The sequence below is a fragment of the Leptidea sinapis genome, chromosome 42, assembly GCF_905404315.1.
Source record: "Leptidea sinapis chromosome 42, ilLepSina1.1, whole genome shotgun sequence".
Taxonomy (NCBI): domain Eukaryota; kingdom Metazoa; phylum Arthropoda; class Insecta; order Lepidoptera; family Pieridae; genus Leptidea; species Leptidea sinapis.
The window spans coordinates 2,008,045-2,025,584 of NC_066306.1; the positions used below are offsets into that span (position 1 = coordinate 2,008,045).

General features: G+C 34.8%; 1 protein-coding gene across 1 annotated transcript in view; it reads left to right on the plus strand.

Annotated features, from left to right (window-relative positions):
* Nucleotides 1-17,540, plus strand: part of LOC126976742 (protein timeless homolog) — a 62,537-nt gene that overhangs the window by 33,200 nt on the left and 11,797 nt on the right. The window contains exons 17-18 of the mRNA XM_050825300.1: nt 4,215-4,421; nt 15,298-15,435. Of these exons, the coding sequence (XP_050681257.1) occupies nt 4,215-4,421; nt 15,298-15,435 (345 nt within the window). The remainder of the gene's footprint in view (nt 1-4,214; nt 4,422-15,297; nt 15,436-17,540) is intronic.

A 17,540-nucleotide genomic window follows, 5' to 3' on the forward strand; every position in this document is an offset into this window, starting at 1 on the left:
GCTGTATCTATCTGTATCCGTTAGAGAGGTTCTTCTCTCTCACACGCTTTGTTTGGTTATACGCTAGTATATATTTAATATGATAATTAAGCTGCAGCTTTCCGCGTGTAGTTTATTCCCTCAAATAGTATGACGCCTACATTGGTACCATTGCTTCGCCCTGATCTATTAGGAAACCGGTCTTATGGAGCGTCCATTAATTACGTAAGGTGTTCTACGGTGGGGAGGGACATTCCAAATCTCACTTGGAAGATGGGGGGTTTGGCAAATGGCTGTAATTGTAGGTAGTTGCAAAACTACAAATTTTTGGGTATTGATATCATCTAACATTTATATAACTTTTTTATTTCTTGCCTCACATGCAATGCATCTCGCTCCAAAATCACAACAAAATACGAAATAGCTGCCATTAAACTTTCAGTATTTCTTACGGAAACATTACATCGCCGTCTAGGTAAATAAGCGGAGGAAATTCCTTTTAAACTCTTGCTGAAATGATATTAATTTCTCAACTACGGGAATAACTGTTGCTCGAAACTCGAGCGAGACGGGAATTACTTTAATTGAGAATATTACATCTTATTCTTGATATCGTAATGGCGGTTGTGCAATAATATTTAGATGGAACGGCTCACCTTTTGTGACGTTTCTAATTTTATTACTTCAAATTTATAATTTCACAAAGATATAATTATAATACCATTTATCCACAGTCACGACATTGGCTGACAAGACTTAAAATATCAAATTAGTAGGTATAATAACTGATGTTCTATACACACGTAAGAACATATCATTCGCAGTCTGATAGCGGAACGGTAAAAGTGTGCTTAAAGATAATGTAAGCACACTTTGCTCCTTAGTCTTGTGTCAACTGTCACTATCCGAATCGGGTCCTTAAACCTCCTGAACTGAACAAACTTTTACATTGATGCTTATAGACGAAGAATATTTTAAACTACTGGAGTAAATGCGTCTATGTATCGATATAGCAATCGAAGCTTATTATGATAAGGTAAATTGTGGCATGTTCCATAATATCTGCTTTGTTTTTATACGACTTAATTTGTCTATATATTAAGAATGTCATTGGGTATTATAATAGACAAAAATTGTAATCAGAAGGTTAAGTTCAAATCATTATGTAAATATCATAATAAATTTGTTTTTGCAATAAATAGAGTTTTAAACATTAACGACTTACCCCGTCATGTAAAAACTAAACTAACAATACTCGAAGATATATCCCTAATTAAAAATAATGTAGTCTTTATAACACAAATAAATATTTAAGATTGTAGCAGGAACATTGCCCTTGATAGCTTCGTATTAATGGCTGTATTTAAAAAATATGAATTACGATTGTCGTAAATTGTATATTTATTTGAGTGCTGTGTTCTGCCGAAAAAAATTTTGCGAATTTAGAAAATATGACAATACTTCTCTTTTCTATTTAGTAATCCTACGATACTGCAAGCACCTTACATATTGATCCTCAGTTCCAAAGTGTAACAAGTGTGAAATTCAGTAAATTTTAGATAAGCATGAGATGTTGGTAATAAACGATAACTCACCATAGGAACAAATCGATAAGTAAATGTAGTTTAGTTGTTACTTCCAAAATATCTTCATCATCATCAGCCGGACGACGTCCACTGCTGGACAAAGGCCTCCCCCAAAGATTTCCACGAAGATCGGTTCTGCGCTGCTGAGACTGTCGGTCCATCTTGTGGGGGCCTACCAACACTGCGTCTTCCGGCACGTGGTCGCCATTCGAGGACTTTATTGCCCCAACGGCCATCTGTCCGTCGAACTATGTGCCCTGCCTACTGCCACTTCAGTTTCGCAATCATATACTATGTCGGTAACTTTGGTTCTACTACGGATCTCCTCATTTCCGATTTGATCTCGCAAGGAGACTCCGTGCATAGCCCTCTCCAGTGCCCTCTGACCGACCATGAGCTTTTTCATAACACCTATAGTTAGCAACCACGTCTGCGTAACGTGTCATCTGGGCAACACACACTGGTTGATAACCTTCGTCTTCAGACACTGTCGTTTTTACGGAGCTTCCCGGACGCTGCCCATCTGAGTTGGATTCGACGAGTGACCTCTTTCGCGAAATTGGACCTGCCTAACTGGATTGTTTGTCCGAGGTAGACGTACTCGTCGACAATTTTGAGAGTACAGTAAATATCTTCATAAGTCTAGGATATTTTCGTTTCATACAGTAAATCGAATTCCTGTTTTTAATTTTCTTTGAGAACCTTTTTCTGAATTGTTATTATTATTACTGTGGTATCGAAATTTGTATCTACAATCTAGTCTCAAAAGCATAAGTGAGGCGTTGTCTAATAATAACTTCTCACTTTACCTGTAATGTACATTAACTAAAAATGTGTATGCAAATAAAATCTCTAATTTTGACGAAGTAACTCCTGCAATAGTCTGCTAGAGTAATTCACTTCACTCTATAATGTATTGATAACACGAACACTCTGTCTAGACATGTTAGTCACTATGAATAGTAGTAACCCGTAATGTCTATGAGCGGAATTTGCTTTCATTTGTAAAATGTTTGAGAACTTCGCAGAATCTTGACATCAAAATATTCTCGAAATAGTATAATTAATTACACAAATTGAGCTCTTAGCGTCTCTGCTTTGGTTAAATTTGTCTGTTTCTCCTCATTTGTAACAGAAAAAAATATTTACCAAAGCCGGGTTGTAAGACGACCTGTATAGCCGAGTGGTTAGCGATCCTACCTACAAAGCTAGAGGTCCCGGGTTCGAATCCCGGTAGGTGCAAGCATTTATATGATGAATATGGATGTTTAAAATGTTTTATGTATGTTTATATGAATTTATGTATGTTTAAGTAAGTATATTGTATTAAATATATCATTGTCTTGTAACCCATAACACAGGCAACATTTGCTTAACTTGGGGCAAGATAATTTGTGTTAAAAGTGTGTCAATATTATATTATATTATTTAGTTGAATGGGAATAAAGGTGGGTAAACGTCATGACCAATTACCTATTACTAAGAGCTCTGTCAAGGTAGCAGTGGCAAAGTAGCAAAATTCAATTTGAAAAACAGCACAATTTGTAGCTTTTTTACACGCTTTTTATTGCTTCACCTGTTTGTATATTTGTTTGTAACCGTCTCATTTGGGCGCGATTTTGACTCACTTTAAAGGGCCAGATTTAGTTCACACTTCGTAGATCTATCGAGGACCGATGATAATACATTAATTTGATAAAATTATTCCAGTTTTCAATTTGTAAAATAAGATTTTTGTTAATTTACATAATATTCATCAATCGTCTATAAGGCAGGAATTCAAGTTAATTTAATAATAACATAACACAACATAATAAATTTGATTATTTTAGTTCGGTTCTCTATAAAAAGCGTGTTTTTTTAACTACTATTTACTTATTGGTGCTAATTAGTACCTAAAACGGTGATTTTGTTACTTGTGCCGTTTGCGACCACTGCCTATTTGTCATGAAGCTACGCCAATAAGATAAAATATAAGCATATTTAATAAAATTACAAAATGTATTTATACTATCTTAACTTCATTTATCACACCTCAGTCGATATGCTGAACAAGAAAAACTCTGAATATTTTGTTGCTATGGGATCGGTTTCTCTTTAAGAAGCAAGGAACAAATTGAAAACTAGAAACTTTTCTGTTTGTGTGATGAGCATCGATTTCTCTAGAACATGAACTAGAAAACGGTTTCTCGGGCTGTATAAGGTCTGGTGGTATCATAGAGTAACACCAACACTTTTAAGACTTCTTTTTAGTTTTATGCAAATATGGACAAATATTATGTGAATGCTAACATCGAACCATGTCGCTCGTTCCTTGGGAGTTTGATGAGATTTGACTTCTACCAACACTTTCAATTCGTCGGATTTTCCTGTACTAAGAAAGCGATTGAACTAAAAACGCACATTACGATTAGTATCATCTCCAAACACGGCATGGATATCGTGAATTGTTTCTTCTGCGTTAAGTCCACGCCTGAACTTGTATTCAAAAAAGTCTAAAGTTCTAGCAATTATTTTTAACATGACCCAAATTTCCTCTGTGCTAAAAAGTTTTTTTTTAAATCCTATAGCCATAAAAACTACTCGGTGATTTTGCTTGGCGCTTCTGATACCATTAATAATCCTGAATAGATGATAAATTGTCAACAGATGTCATTGATTGGATATTGGACAACTTGATCGACCAGACCAGAACTCGGCGTAGCGTGATCAAGAAGCTCAAAGAACTGGGTTTGATATTTAGAGCTCCGACAAAACGGAGTAATAAAGAACGGAAGGACAAGCTTCCAAAGACGTTTAGTGAAGAAGAAGACGATATGCTGAGGGAGCTGTGGACGCAGTATGGAGATAGCGACGGTGAGTTTAATATTAATATATATAAAAATTTCATACCTACATATACCCAAAAATTTTTATAATGCAATTTCTAATAATTTATATGGCAAAACAACGTTTGCTTTTACGATAGCCTAGTTCTAATTATTTAAAAACTTTGAGCTTTGAGCTATGACTGAGACATCGGATTTTTGATCTAAAAGCCTCCTAGTGTGTGAAAAACTAGCGATACGTCATGACCGTCACCTAAACAAGAGCGTAGCCGATATTTAAGTATAGGTACGCGCTTTTTTTACTTACATACCATTTTTCTATCTTCCTAAAAAAAACAGTGAAAAAATTAATTTATTCAAAATAGCTCCATGGAAAACGCCACACATCCAGGTAGTGATATTTGAGATTGTGTTGTGCAGTTTGGAAATTCAGGCATCAGTTCTGCGGAACACTCCCTGTGGTAAAAGCGGTAAAGCACATAACAATGCGAAGTATGCATCTCCACCATGTTGATAATTCAGATTCAAATATTTTTATTCAGAATACGATGTGAAATCACTCATTGAAAATTTATGCCTCAGACCTGAATAGAACGGGCAAGAATATCAGGCTTCTTCTTCCACTCCCAGTCTGTAGTATCATTAAGAAAGTAATGTTATAGTAACCATTGCCACACAAACGTTTTATAACAATTCTTTTGAATTTCGTTTTGTATATTTTCTGGGATCATGTCTTAAAAGCATATAGGTCGCTCCACATAAGACCTACTTATTCGAGTTAACCGAGTAGGCATATCAAGCTTTTGTTTGTTACTGCTGTCAACAATATCGTTATCACAGTTTCTAGAAAATTTGTTTATGTGCATGCATAACATTGTCTAGATTCTGGAACATATTGAGGGAACTCTCATTCACTTTGAAGTTGTTTGACGGAAGAGATACTGGAAAAAAAATACGCGAATATGATTAAAATGAAATGGTTTTGCAGAACCAAAACAATATTAATTCGTGAGTTCACGTTGTCATGATCTATAAGCCATCACTCACCTCACCGTATCTTGAGCAAAAATTAAAACCGCATATTATCCCGAATAATTATATCGCTTTGTGTAAAGCTTTTCAGATGACTGGTGTCACTTGAATTTTTTATCCTTGCAATGAATGGGTTAAATTTCAGCTACTAATCAAGTAACAACAAATTTTTGATATTCCTATAATTTAACAATAGATTGCATATCTAATAGAAATCTTTGCTAGTACTGTTCAGCAATTCAATGGAACGCGATAGGATAGATAAAAAGTCGGGTCGAGTTCCAGGTACGGTGACATAAAGGGTATCGATCCGACGTCCCGCGGCGACTATAACCTTTTATGCCACCTCCACCTTGTCCGAGGAGAGAACGTGTGCCACACATCCGAACTATAATGCTTGTTTTATAAACCCATTGAACGTACCTTCGCTTCGTAGATCGGAATATTGTGGAATGGGAGCCGATATTCAAGTCCAGACTCCTGTCATGAACGGTATGGTATATAAGTATCTCATGAATGAAATAAGTATGTATGTAGAAATCTGAATTATTACAACATTATTTTTTAATTGGCAATTGTAGAGACTACCGACAGAAGAGAAAAGTTTGAACTTTTAGTATAAAAATTTGATATTTCATAATGTATAAAAACAATTAAATTATTTTCAATTTCAAACAAATAAAATATTTTCAATTTATTTTTAAAACTTATATTCAATAATATATTAATTAAACAAAAACGCTATCTCAACACTCACTAAATCCATTAAATTTCATTTATTATATATACACAATTTGTCAGATTGCACAATACGTCAGCTATATACTGCTCTAAGCATTTCGGTTACGCGAACTCACGAGATTTTACCCATCCAAAAAGTGTGTAACTGTATATAGTTACATTTATTTTTAATATTATCGGTGACGCGAACCCATAAGATTTACCCCTACCAATAAGTGGCCATCACGGCTAAATAAGTTTTCACTTCAAAAATATTATTGACTATAAGACTTGATGACATGGTTACTTGTATCGATAATGTTAGGAAGTATGAACTATTTTTCTAAATTATTCGCAAACATAGCGACCGCTGTTGTCTGTATTTATTTTGGCTATTAATATTCTTACAAATATGAAATACTTTGTCGTAGGACTGCATGTCAGAAGTTGTTAGGAATTATATTCTTTTTGGGTTTTAAAGAAATGTCGTAGGAAGTAGTTTTATTAGAAGTTATTTTATCAATGTAACGTAATAATTTATTTATTCATTGCGCTGTTTTACGTGAAAAGACTGTCGTCTATAAACAAACAAATAAAAACTTTTATCAGTTGTATTTTTCAACATTACTTTCATCAATGTTTTTTCCCTAAACACAAAACTTTTCACATCATTTACGGCCGTTCCCAATATTCAGTCTATCTCTTACTTGAGATAAAAATCTTAACTATCGTTGACTTTTCTATCCCAATAAACTTATCAACGGTAACTCACCTTATCCGTACGCGCTGTCTGTCAATGGGACGACGTATAGCTTACCAGCGATAGAAGTTTGAATGGAAATTGCAATTCACGCGTCCCAATATAAGGCGATTAGAATGACTTATCGGGTATATTGGGACAGCATCAGATTATTGACAGCTTATTACTGACATTAGATGGTAGTAATTTATCTCTATCTATAGATAGTGTATTGGGAACGGCCGTTAGTCTATCCATGAACGTCTAAACTGCAAATTATTTCGTAAACCCCTATTTAATTAAATTACTTAGTTCATGTAAGCATATTATGCTACTGGTTACTAAAATAAGAAACGAATTGTTAATTTTATGTCAAACGTTAAGGAAATAATTCGTAGCAATCCTGTCGTGTATTTTGAAAGATGATGGACTTGCGAGCTTATGTAAAACCGTATGGTCTTACTTAAGTTGAGTAAATTGTTTAACTAGAGCCAACGTGCGGATGCACTGAGATGCCTGAGTGTGAAAAGAACTGCGATAGTAACCTCCGCAACATTAAGGTTTCAGAATAAGTGTATATCTTTCATTAAGTAAATCTTATATATAAAATTCTCGTGTCCCGGTGTTTGTTACCAAACTTCTCCGAAACGATATCAAGTAAGGTCTGAGAATCGGCCAACATCTATTTTTCATACCCCTAAAGGATATCTGGCATAGGGTATATAGGGTAATCCCTAAATATATTATTTTTTATTTTTATTTTACTATGATTCAGCATAAATCCGCTATAGGGTTGCAAAATGGCAATCGAATATATTAATTGTACTACGATAAATTTGGTAAGTCTGAGAATCGGTTGCAACTATTTTTATACCCCAAAAATTTTTATTATTGATTTTTTTTTTAATTACTTTATATGACAATACAACGTTTGCTGGGTCAGCTAGTGTCATCATATAATTCTCAAGATTCAGAATCAACTATTTCGCCAAACTTACGTCCGGCCACATATACAGTATTGCTGTCATCTCTGGTTTGGCGAACTCCAGTATCAGCTCCAACCATTTGAACCTGTGCAACGCACATCCGCTCAAACTATCCGGCATCCAGTGGTCTGTGAACGGCTACTTCACTTAGAGTTGCGTAGAGACATCGCTTCAGTGTGTGCTCTACCTTATTTATCATGGGGACTGTACCCATGAGCTTTTTCACCTGCTTCTTGCCGCCGAATTCCACCGTCGCGTGACACGCCACAAGTTAGGATGTCATCCCCATAATCTGGATATCTGGCATTTCGCGACAGTGCGGTGACTCTACTCCCGTTTGTCCATAAAAAATCAGGACTGTACTCTACGGACACCTAAAATACAAATATTGTAAACGTAACGAAAATGTGTGAGGTGACAGGAGCGATTAACACATAGTATCAAGAAAAATGTATAGAATGAATATGATAGTAAGAAGCTATAACGGGTAGAGCGGAGACTTGATCGATACGCGACTTAAATACGTTCCGTCCGCATCACTGACTTTGCTGAATTGTCGCAAGCATACGCTCGCTCCTGGTCTATGCCAAGCCATAGTAAATAGAAATTTTAGTACATTTTGTCAAGATTTATTTTCGCGTCAAGCTTTTGAATTTCGTATATAATTGTATATTGTAGGTACAAAATCATGAATATATAATTGTAGTTCCACACTATATTCTTATTATAACGCATAAGATGAAAGCTTTTAAATTTGACATCTTTTTCTCTTCTTTTGGCAGAATTTTTTTGCTCCTACAGATTTGGTAGTTATAAACGTTTTGTGCAGTTTTAAATTGAGTGTTCCAACACCGTTGGGAATATTGAAGTTTTTATACGTCTTAGTGAATTCATTGGTATTCGAGTAGATTCGGGGAGATGTTCTCGCGGAGAACAGAAGTTTATAAGAGGAGATTTTTTTTTAAATAAACTCCTTGGAATTGGAGCGTTCCCCAGACTATGACGGGTCCCGCTGAGTTTCTTGTGTCTGTTATTCTTACGTTTGAGGTATAATTTTCGAACAGTGGCAGTTTTTGGCGTTCAATAGGTGATTTGTTAATTCTATTTATAAAAAAAATATTTATAGCTATTATATTAGCTGAATATATTAGCTTGATTTTGCCCCTTTTTTGTGAATCTCCCTAATACCCGAAGTCGTGTTAGCTAGACAGTCATTATAGCTATACTATTTAGCTTTTAAATATGTATTCCTAGGAAATCTATTAGGATAGTTGTTAACATATTAGCCGAAATACGAACAGACAACGATGTAATAGACACTACATGAGCATATCCATTTAAAGAAGAATTCGTTATAACTCAACATTTGTTCTTTCTTTTTCTTTTAAATTTTTACGAATCGGTGGTAGAGAAAAATAAATGATTACAGATGTAACATTCAAAAGATTTTGGTGAAAGAAAAGGAATTAACTTTACGTTTACTTTGACTAGCACTTGGATAGTCGGTGCATTTTTGTTAATGTAATTCACATGAATTATTCAGTTGAAACCCATGATTGCACGTTTGATAACTAGCGAAAAATATGTCAATAGTTTTGTTTTTTGGTTATTAGGCTTGATACACAATACTGTTAATACACAACGATAGTTATATGAAATTATGAATAAAATGACTGACTGTTCCCAAAAATTACCATTAACGAAGGCTGCAAGCTTTGTGCGCGCATTTTACAATTCAACACTTTTTAAAATATTATGCAGACAATACGACATTGTATTGCTTCACGACATTCTATCGAATAAAGTAGACTGCAGCGAACCACTCTATAGAACACGACATATATATTATTTCAAATACCAATCTTTATGACGAATTATGCTCCAAACTCAGCTTTATGCCGTATTCCATAAACATATTATAATAATTATTCTAACTTAGACCCATTTCATTTGTCGAAATATAAACTAAAATCTTAAGAAAAATTCACAGAATAAAATAAACACACACAGTGTGTGCGTGTCGCACACGTGTGCGTGACACGCACAACTCAAACATTACTGGAACAGTTAGGCTTTCTATTTTCATTTTTAATGCTATAATGACGTTGAATGCGGGTAGTAATAATACCAAATACAAAATATTTTCACGTCCAGTAAAATATTATAATCCGAGATTGATGTGGCAGTAACTAGATAGTGTCCGGATCAGTGACTCATCGATTATACCGACCCCACCCTTGTAATAGAGGGCAGAATGAAGATATTTCGCTCCGAATGATTTTGTAGTTCAGCATAGTGTGAAATGAGGCTTTACATGAGCTTGTGGCTGTCTCAATATTATTAATGTTAAACGAATTACGAAATGAGATAATGAACTCTCTGGGTTAGTTTTTAACCTGCAAGAGATTCTCATTTTTTTTATAAAGGGGGCAAATGGCAAGAGGCTAACGTGATGTGGTGAGGTAACCACCTATGGACACCCGCAATACCAGAGGCTATGAGATAGGTATGTTGCCGGCCTTTAGTTAGGAGTATGTTTGACGGTATGTTATGACTTACGGTACGCAGATGTGGTCGCTAACTATGGGCCTGATGAGAAAGCTCATGGTCGCTCAGAGGGCAATGAAGAGGACTATGCTCGGAGTTTCCCTGCGAGATCGAATCAGAAATGAGGAGATTCGTAGGAGAATCAAAGCTACCAACATAGCCCAAATGATTGCGAAACTAAAGTGGCAGTGGGCAGGGCACATAGTTCGACAAGTCCTCGAATGGCGACCATCATATCGTAAGACGCAGTTTTGTTAGGCCCCCCACAAGGTGGGAATATGTGAGGCAAAATTTTCGCCTTATATACTTGCAGTATTCGGAAGTACAGTTTGAAAAGCGAAAAACAATTTATTAGTGCATAATTCAGTAATACCTCGAACTTACCCTAAGGAAGGGACTATGCGATAACCTTGGACTAGAAGAAATAATTAGTAAGTATAAAAAAGGATGTGTCCTTAATTAAGTTACCACGACACAAGTGAAATTTTCATCAAAGTGAGGTTAATAATATAAATATTTTTTTTGTTCTTTCTTCATAGAGTAACATTTTCAGCGTACCTAAATAATATATCAAACAACACTTTTGTTCTGGACTCTTCACCCGAACAAGCGTTACATATAGTCCATCGTTACAGCTCAGTCTTATTCAATACCCACAAAATAAATTGCTCAACGCCTAAACGTTTCCACTTCAATAATTGTTTAATATAACAGATCTGTGGTAAAATAAAATACATTTGTTTATTTTGATGCAAAAGACTTCATTAGAAAATTTACAATACGGCTTACCTAATACGTTTTTCACTACCAAATTTGTTTAAATATGCATCGACGAGATTAAAAAAAAGACGCGTTGCTATTGTAGCTTTAATTCGTGGTATTCTTTTATTTAGTTTTATTAATCAGAATGTATGCATTAGTTATCTATGTATTTATAATCAGGGAGGTGAGATAACCATATGGCTCTATTAATGTGCCCGACGCTAGTAACCAACTTCAAAAAAGCACATGGTTGTGGTCATCTGTAAAAAATTTATCTCTATTTTTATTATAAACTTTAATTAAATTTATTGAAGTATGCGCTACTTTGCGGAAATCTACTTTAAACTCTGGCACGAGACTAAGTCGAATAAGAGTCTCGTGCCAGAGTTTGGCGAGTCAACATCTCCTGAGGATGCCTCGTGTAGAGGCCAAACACGTGTCGAATTGTTTAAAGATAAATATTGGCGGAATTAACACTAAAGAAAACTCAAAACATTTGGATTTTAATTAAATGTTAATTTTTACACACTCAAATCAATCATTTATTCAATTAGTTCAGTGAGGACTGAATTTGATATAATTTCGGCGTTGTTTGCACCTTTTGTTTGACATGTGTAATCAATACATTATTTGTTGGGTACAATGATAATATTGGGTACGCTGACCACGAATTCTCTACTCATCGATATAGCCGTCCGGTAATTGGAGCTGACAATGACATTATTCGGAAATGTTTTTCTACAACAAAAGTATAACGTAATATATTGAAGAAGAAGAAGCTGACTGGAGTTATTCGATAATATTAACCATTGTTACAATTTACACAACCACTCTCTTAAAACCCAAAGCATTTTGTAGGCAAAATCGTTTCTTTCTGATAAATAAGTGGAGATCTATAATATCCATAAAGCAATATATTATGTACTCGTCGTATGGAAGACTAAATTACTCTTACCAAGATTTTCAAATGTTTAAGGTAAGAACAGGCTCAAGTACTTAGTTCCTTACCTCATAAATGAACTGCCCAAATTTGTAAAACAGGCTCTGACAGTAAAAAATCTGCAATTTAAATTGAAAAAATTAAAACAATATTTTCTGTCAAAACTCAATTTATGTTTTAATTCATACAGATATAAAATATTTATTTTTCCCCCTCCTCGTCTTTCTTGTAGTGTTATATTATAATAAATTGTAATATTGTTAGTTAATAAAATATTCACTCTGTATAAAAAGCAACAATACTTTTATTTTTAATATTGAGGGTATTCGTAAATTCTTTACTTTGTAATATTGTTCATATGTTTATAGCATCTAAATGCTTATGCTTTTGTTTTTTTTTACATAATTAATATTTATGTGTTATTTTAAGTTGTTTCCTTTTTATTTTACATGTATTATATATAATATTCCGACGACATTTTGAAGACGGTAAACTGGAATGAGTCTATGTATGTACAAGAATTTTGATATTTATATGTAATTTATTCATAGCAAATAAATTCGTTCTTTTAAATTTTCTCTATATAGGCACGGACGAGTAAAAAAAGAAGGACTTCGTGTCACCTTACATAACAGTGAAGCACCAACACAAGCCGGTAAACATGTAAATACATAGCCCCACGCACACACTTACACTAATACAGGCCGATAGGCGGCCATTATGAGAATTGTCACCGTCTGTGACAGATCAGTTTGCGTCTCAATAAAATATTTTAAAAACGCCGTCGTGCGTTGTGAAAAAGTGTAAAAATGATACTTTATAACTATTTGCCATATATGATTATTTAAGGGAGAAAAAATTGTGTAACTAGTATCCCCCGTAACCGCACACACACTAGCATAACGGTGCTTCACTTGCTAATATCACGGCGCGGAGTCCTTCTTTTTTTACTCGTCCGTGATAATAAATAGATAACATCCACCTAGAAACTCTAGAGGACTTACAACATTTTCGCTCTTTTCAATTTTCTCTATATGTATATAGGTATACTGTTTATGAAATTATGTTGCTTTTTTTATATAAGAGGGGGCAAACGAGCAAAAGAGTCACATGATAGGAAGTGACACTACGCAAAACCAAGGGGCTTAGAGATGCATTGCGGGCCCTTAAGGTGGGAGTAGGCTCTTAGATTGAAGGTCCCTAAGTCGTATTGGTTCGGGAAAACTGCAGAGGGTAATTGATTCCACAAAGCAGTTTTACGAGCAACTGCTTTAAGCGCTTCACATTTATATGAGGTTTTGCTGAAATAGTGCTTTCGCACTGATTCCTTAGACTGACCGAGACTGACTGAGTCAATTTGAGACCCTTTTCTCCATTTGTAGTGAAAATAATGATAATCCCAAAAAATATCAGAAAAAAAGATAAATTTCCACGCAACACGCTATTTTAGCAGTAAAGTTGTTAATAAAATAGTTTGTAAATTATTAAATCGCGTATAATTTCCTGAATTTAATTTACCAGTGGGAGGCTCCTTTGCACAGGATGCCGGCTAGATTATGGGTTCCACAACAGTACCTATTTCTGCCGTGAAGCAGTAATGTGTAAACATTACTGTGTTTTGGTCTGAAGGGCGCCTTAGCTAGTGAAATTACTGGGCAAATGAGACTTAGCATCTTATGTCTCAAGGTGACGAGCACAATTGTAGTGCCGGTCAGAGTTTTTGTGTTTTTCTAGAATCCGTATCAATTACCATCAGCTGAACGTCCTGGTCGTCTCGTCCCTTATTTTCATAATATTTATTTTCATAAAAAACAATTATTGAATATTTATCTTTAGACGTCGCGTTGGGTAAAAAATAATTAGGTAATTTAACCCAAAGCAAAGTTTTACTAATTAACTAAAGGTCTCCACGATGGTCAGCTGACGATTTTTCTTCGTGTGACTTTTTGAGTATGTTCGATTTCAATTTCGAAGATTTTCTTATGTATCTTCTTGTGTTGAGGCAAACTGTGCCCGCAAACATGTCCATTTGGTGAACTCTATAAGTACTACATATAATATTTAGCTTTTACGAAAATTTCTCACAACTTTCCTAACATGATAAATGATCTCAAATCAATTAATAGCAGGCGCTATTTAATCTGTATTCGTGGAATAAAACAGTTTTCTCGGCGATTTTTCCTTCACTTGTATCATTAATTAAACAGCGCTTAGTGTAATATTTTAAACTTAATTGGACAGTACTGCAACTTAGCGAACACCAAGGCTCCGTTTGTAAAATGTTACTTTACCTAAATAGACAATAACGCAAATTTAAATTTAATTACTACATTTTGGTTAGTGCATTTAGGCAAGCTTAATTAACTAAAAAGATCAAGTATTTGGGTATTAATTTACGTACGTACTTGTAACTTACAAGTGAGGTTTAAACTTTTATATAGATACGTTACTTCAATCAAATGCATTGCAAGAACATAGTATAAAGGAACTTGTTTTTTTTATTGAATGGGAGGATAAACGAGAGAGTCCCCTGAAGCGAAGTGATCACCGCCTCTATAATCTCTAGAAGCACCAGAGAAATTACAGGCCGGTAACCTTTTACGCAAGTGTTAGCGCTTTTTTTGGAGTATTTTTTTATCTTTTTCTGTCACAAACAGAGGAGGTCTCATTGTACCTATTAGCTAGTAGCTAATAGCCCGGTACACAAACATTTCACTAACACCAAGCGTATGGAGAGTTTTAAAAATTGCATTTGGCTTCATACCTACTTTGTGTAATGCAATTACAGCGATTCGATTCTCTTTATCACCCCACTCCATTTTAATATCGCAAAATTGTACAATGTATTGGCGCCAAAATGAGAAAACTCGATTAACAATCATATAAAAATGAGAGATTTCATTTCAATTCAAATGTAATATTTTGTTTATTCTTAATTGTAACAGTATTTATGGCCAGACTAAGTATAGATACTTACGTATACATTAACTTATACAGATAACATTAAAATATTCATTCAAATTAACACCTTATTTGGAAGCAACAATGTTCAAAGTCTATTGTGTACCTACGCACATAAGAAGCTTGATTATGGTGCTTCGCTTTGCTTTATAGCGTCCACGTGGGCGATGTCAATATAATGTATATATGAACTCAATCTTAATCATAATTTAAACAGATCCCATGGAAATGATAATGACACGGATGCCCCGCAAGCGGCAGAAACGGAGCTTCGTCGACAGACTGTTAGAGTTGGGGTTGATAGAAGACCGGAAGCAGTGTAAAAAGAAGAGGAAAAATAAAAGTGGAACTGCTGGTAAGCTTTTAAAAAAATTTACTTTGTTTATGTATAATAATATCCTAGCAGCTTTTGGGGTACTGTCTGTTGATGCATGTTGGGGATGGTTTCAATGCCATCATGTTACAAAGTCATCTTCCAATTGCAGCGTCTACCTGGTAGCTGTAACAGCATCCTTAAGATAATTGTTGCTACTTCTCGTCCAGAAATACCAGAGTTTTTTTCTGATGAGTTTTATTGAGACATTGCGTAAAAAATCCCTAAATATACTAAACTTTTATAGTTGGAGCCTAATCATTCAAAACGAAAATTTACTGTTTACGAATACTACTTAACATGACATAGTTTTGTTAGTTTTGCAGAGAAAATTGTATTATGTTTATAATAAATTAGAAATGTTTCTTATTCTGAACTGAAACCATGGCGATCTTGTGCGGGCAGCGGTAACCTAGTTCTGCTCGTTTCCGGCCTTATAAATGTTGATTCTATGCCTCAAGGAAACATAGCCCAGACGGTTGCGTAACTGAAGTGGCAGTGGACAGGCACATAGCTGGACGGATAGATGCCCGTTAGCGCAGTAAAGTCCTCGAATGGCGACCACGTAGCGGATGGCGCTGTGTTGGTGGGCCCTCCAGAAGATTGACCGATAATCTGGTCAAGATTGCCGGAATAGGTTGGATGCGGGGCATGGGGGAGGCCTTTGTCCAGCAGTGGACATCTTCCGACTGAAATGATGATTGATCTTCTATAGTGAATACTATATAATATGACGATAATGGAGACATCGCTCAGGTATTCATTTTTGTAATAACATTACAAAAAAATATTTAAAGATGGCTCATACACGTGTATTGTTAGACAGTGACCTAACGATAACGACGTCTAAAATGGAGTTTATCTTTTTCTATTACAAAACAGTGTTTAAGCACAACATAAACTGAGGTGTACAGGAATAATTAAAGGAAAGGAACGTAATTTTTGACAGCTGTCATTTCTAGAGAGATATCTCTCATAATATAATCTAAATCTTCCTTAAGAATATGATCTATCCGTTAGAGACACCATAGACAAAATTGGACTCGTGTTTAAATATAAGGAATATATAATAATATATATCTGTAGACTATAGTTACTGCTGTTAGTTTTCCATCTTAAGGTTCAATATCTATTAGCACTATTAATAGGATTATAAATTTTATGATCTGATATGAATTTATCTATTTTATACATCGCTTTTTTATATTCCATAAATAAGATAATAATAACCTAAATCTCATTTCGAAATTATGTTTAAATATCGATGACAAAAATATGTAGACTGTCCGAACTTCAAACCCAATAAAGTACACGCCCGAACGCACGAATAAAATCTCGTAGAAATCACAAAACAGTGTAACACTGGATAAACCCTCACTGAATTTCTGAACAATTGCACTTATATAGTCTTGGAGTTCAGAAAAGTGTATGTTTGTTAGTGATAATGTCGCTTCTAGTATTCGCTTCAATAACTTTCTAACATAGACTAACATAACATGATAGATGGAGTTTATTTATTTATTTTCGTTATTATATCGTTATTATTCGAATTTGTGAGAGTTAGAGTTAAAGCTATTTTTATATTTGATACAAATAAACGAGAATCAGAATTATCTGCTACGAATTTAGAATACATCAATCGCGGACGAGTAAAAAAAGGACTCCGCGCCGTGATATTAGCAAGTGAAGCACCGTTATGCTAGTGTGTGTGCGGTTACGGGGTATTTTCTCCTTTAAATAATCATATATTCCCACAAATACTTATATAGTATCGTTTTTACACTTTATCACAACGCACGACGACATTTTTAAAATATTTTATTGAGACGCAAACTGATCCGTCACAGATGATGACAATTCTCATAATGGCCGCCTATCGGCCTGTAGTAGAATAAGTGTGTGCGTGGGGCTGTGTATTCACACGTTAATCGGCTTGTTTTGGTGCTACACTGCTATGTAAGGTGACACAGAGTCCTAAATTTTTTACTAGTCCGAGACATTAATAGACAAATTTAACATTGCAACTCTTTAACAACTAACTAAAGTTTATAAGTCTGTTGTATTTGTGGCTTTTGTGTCTGTAAATA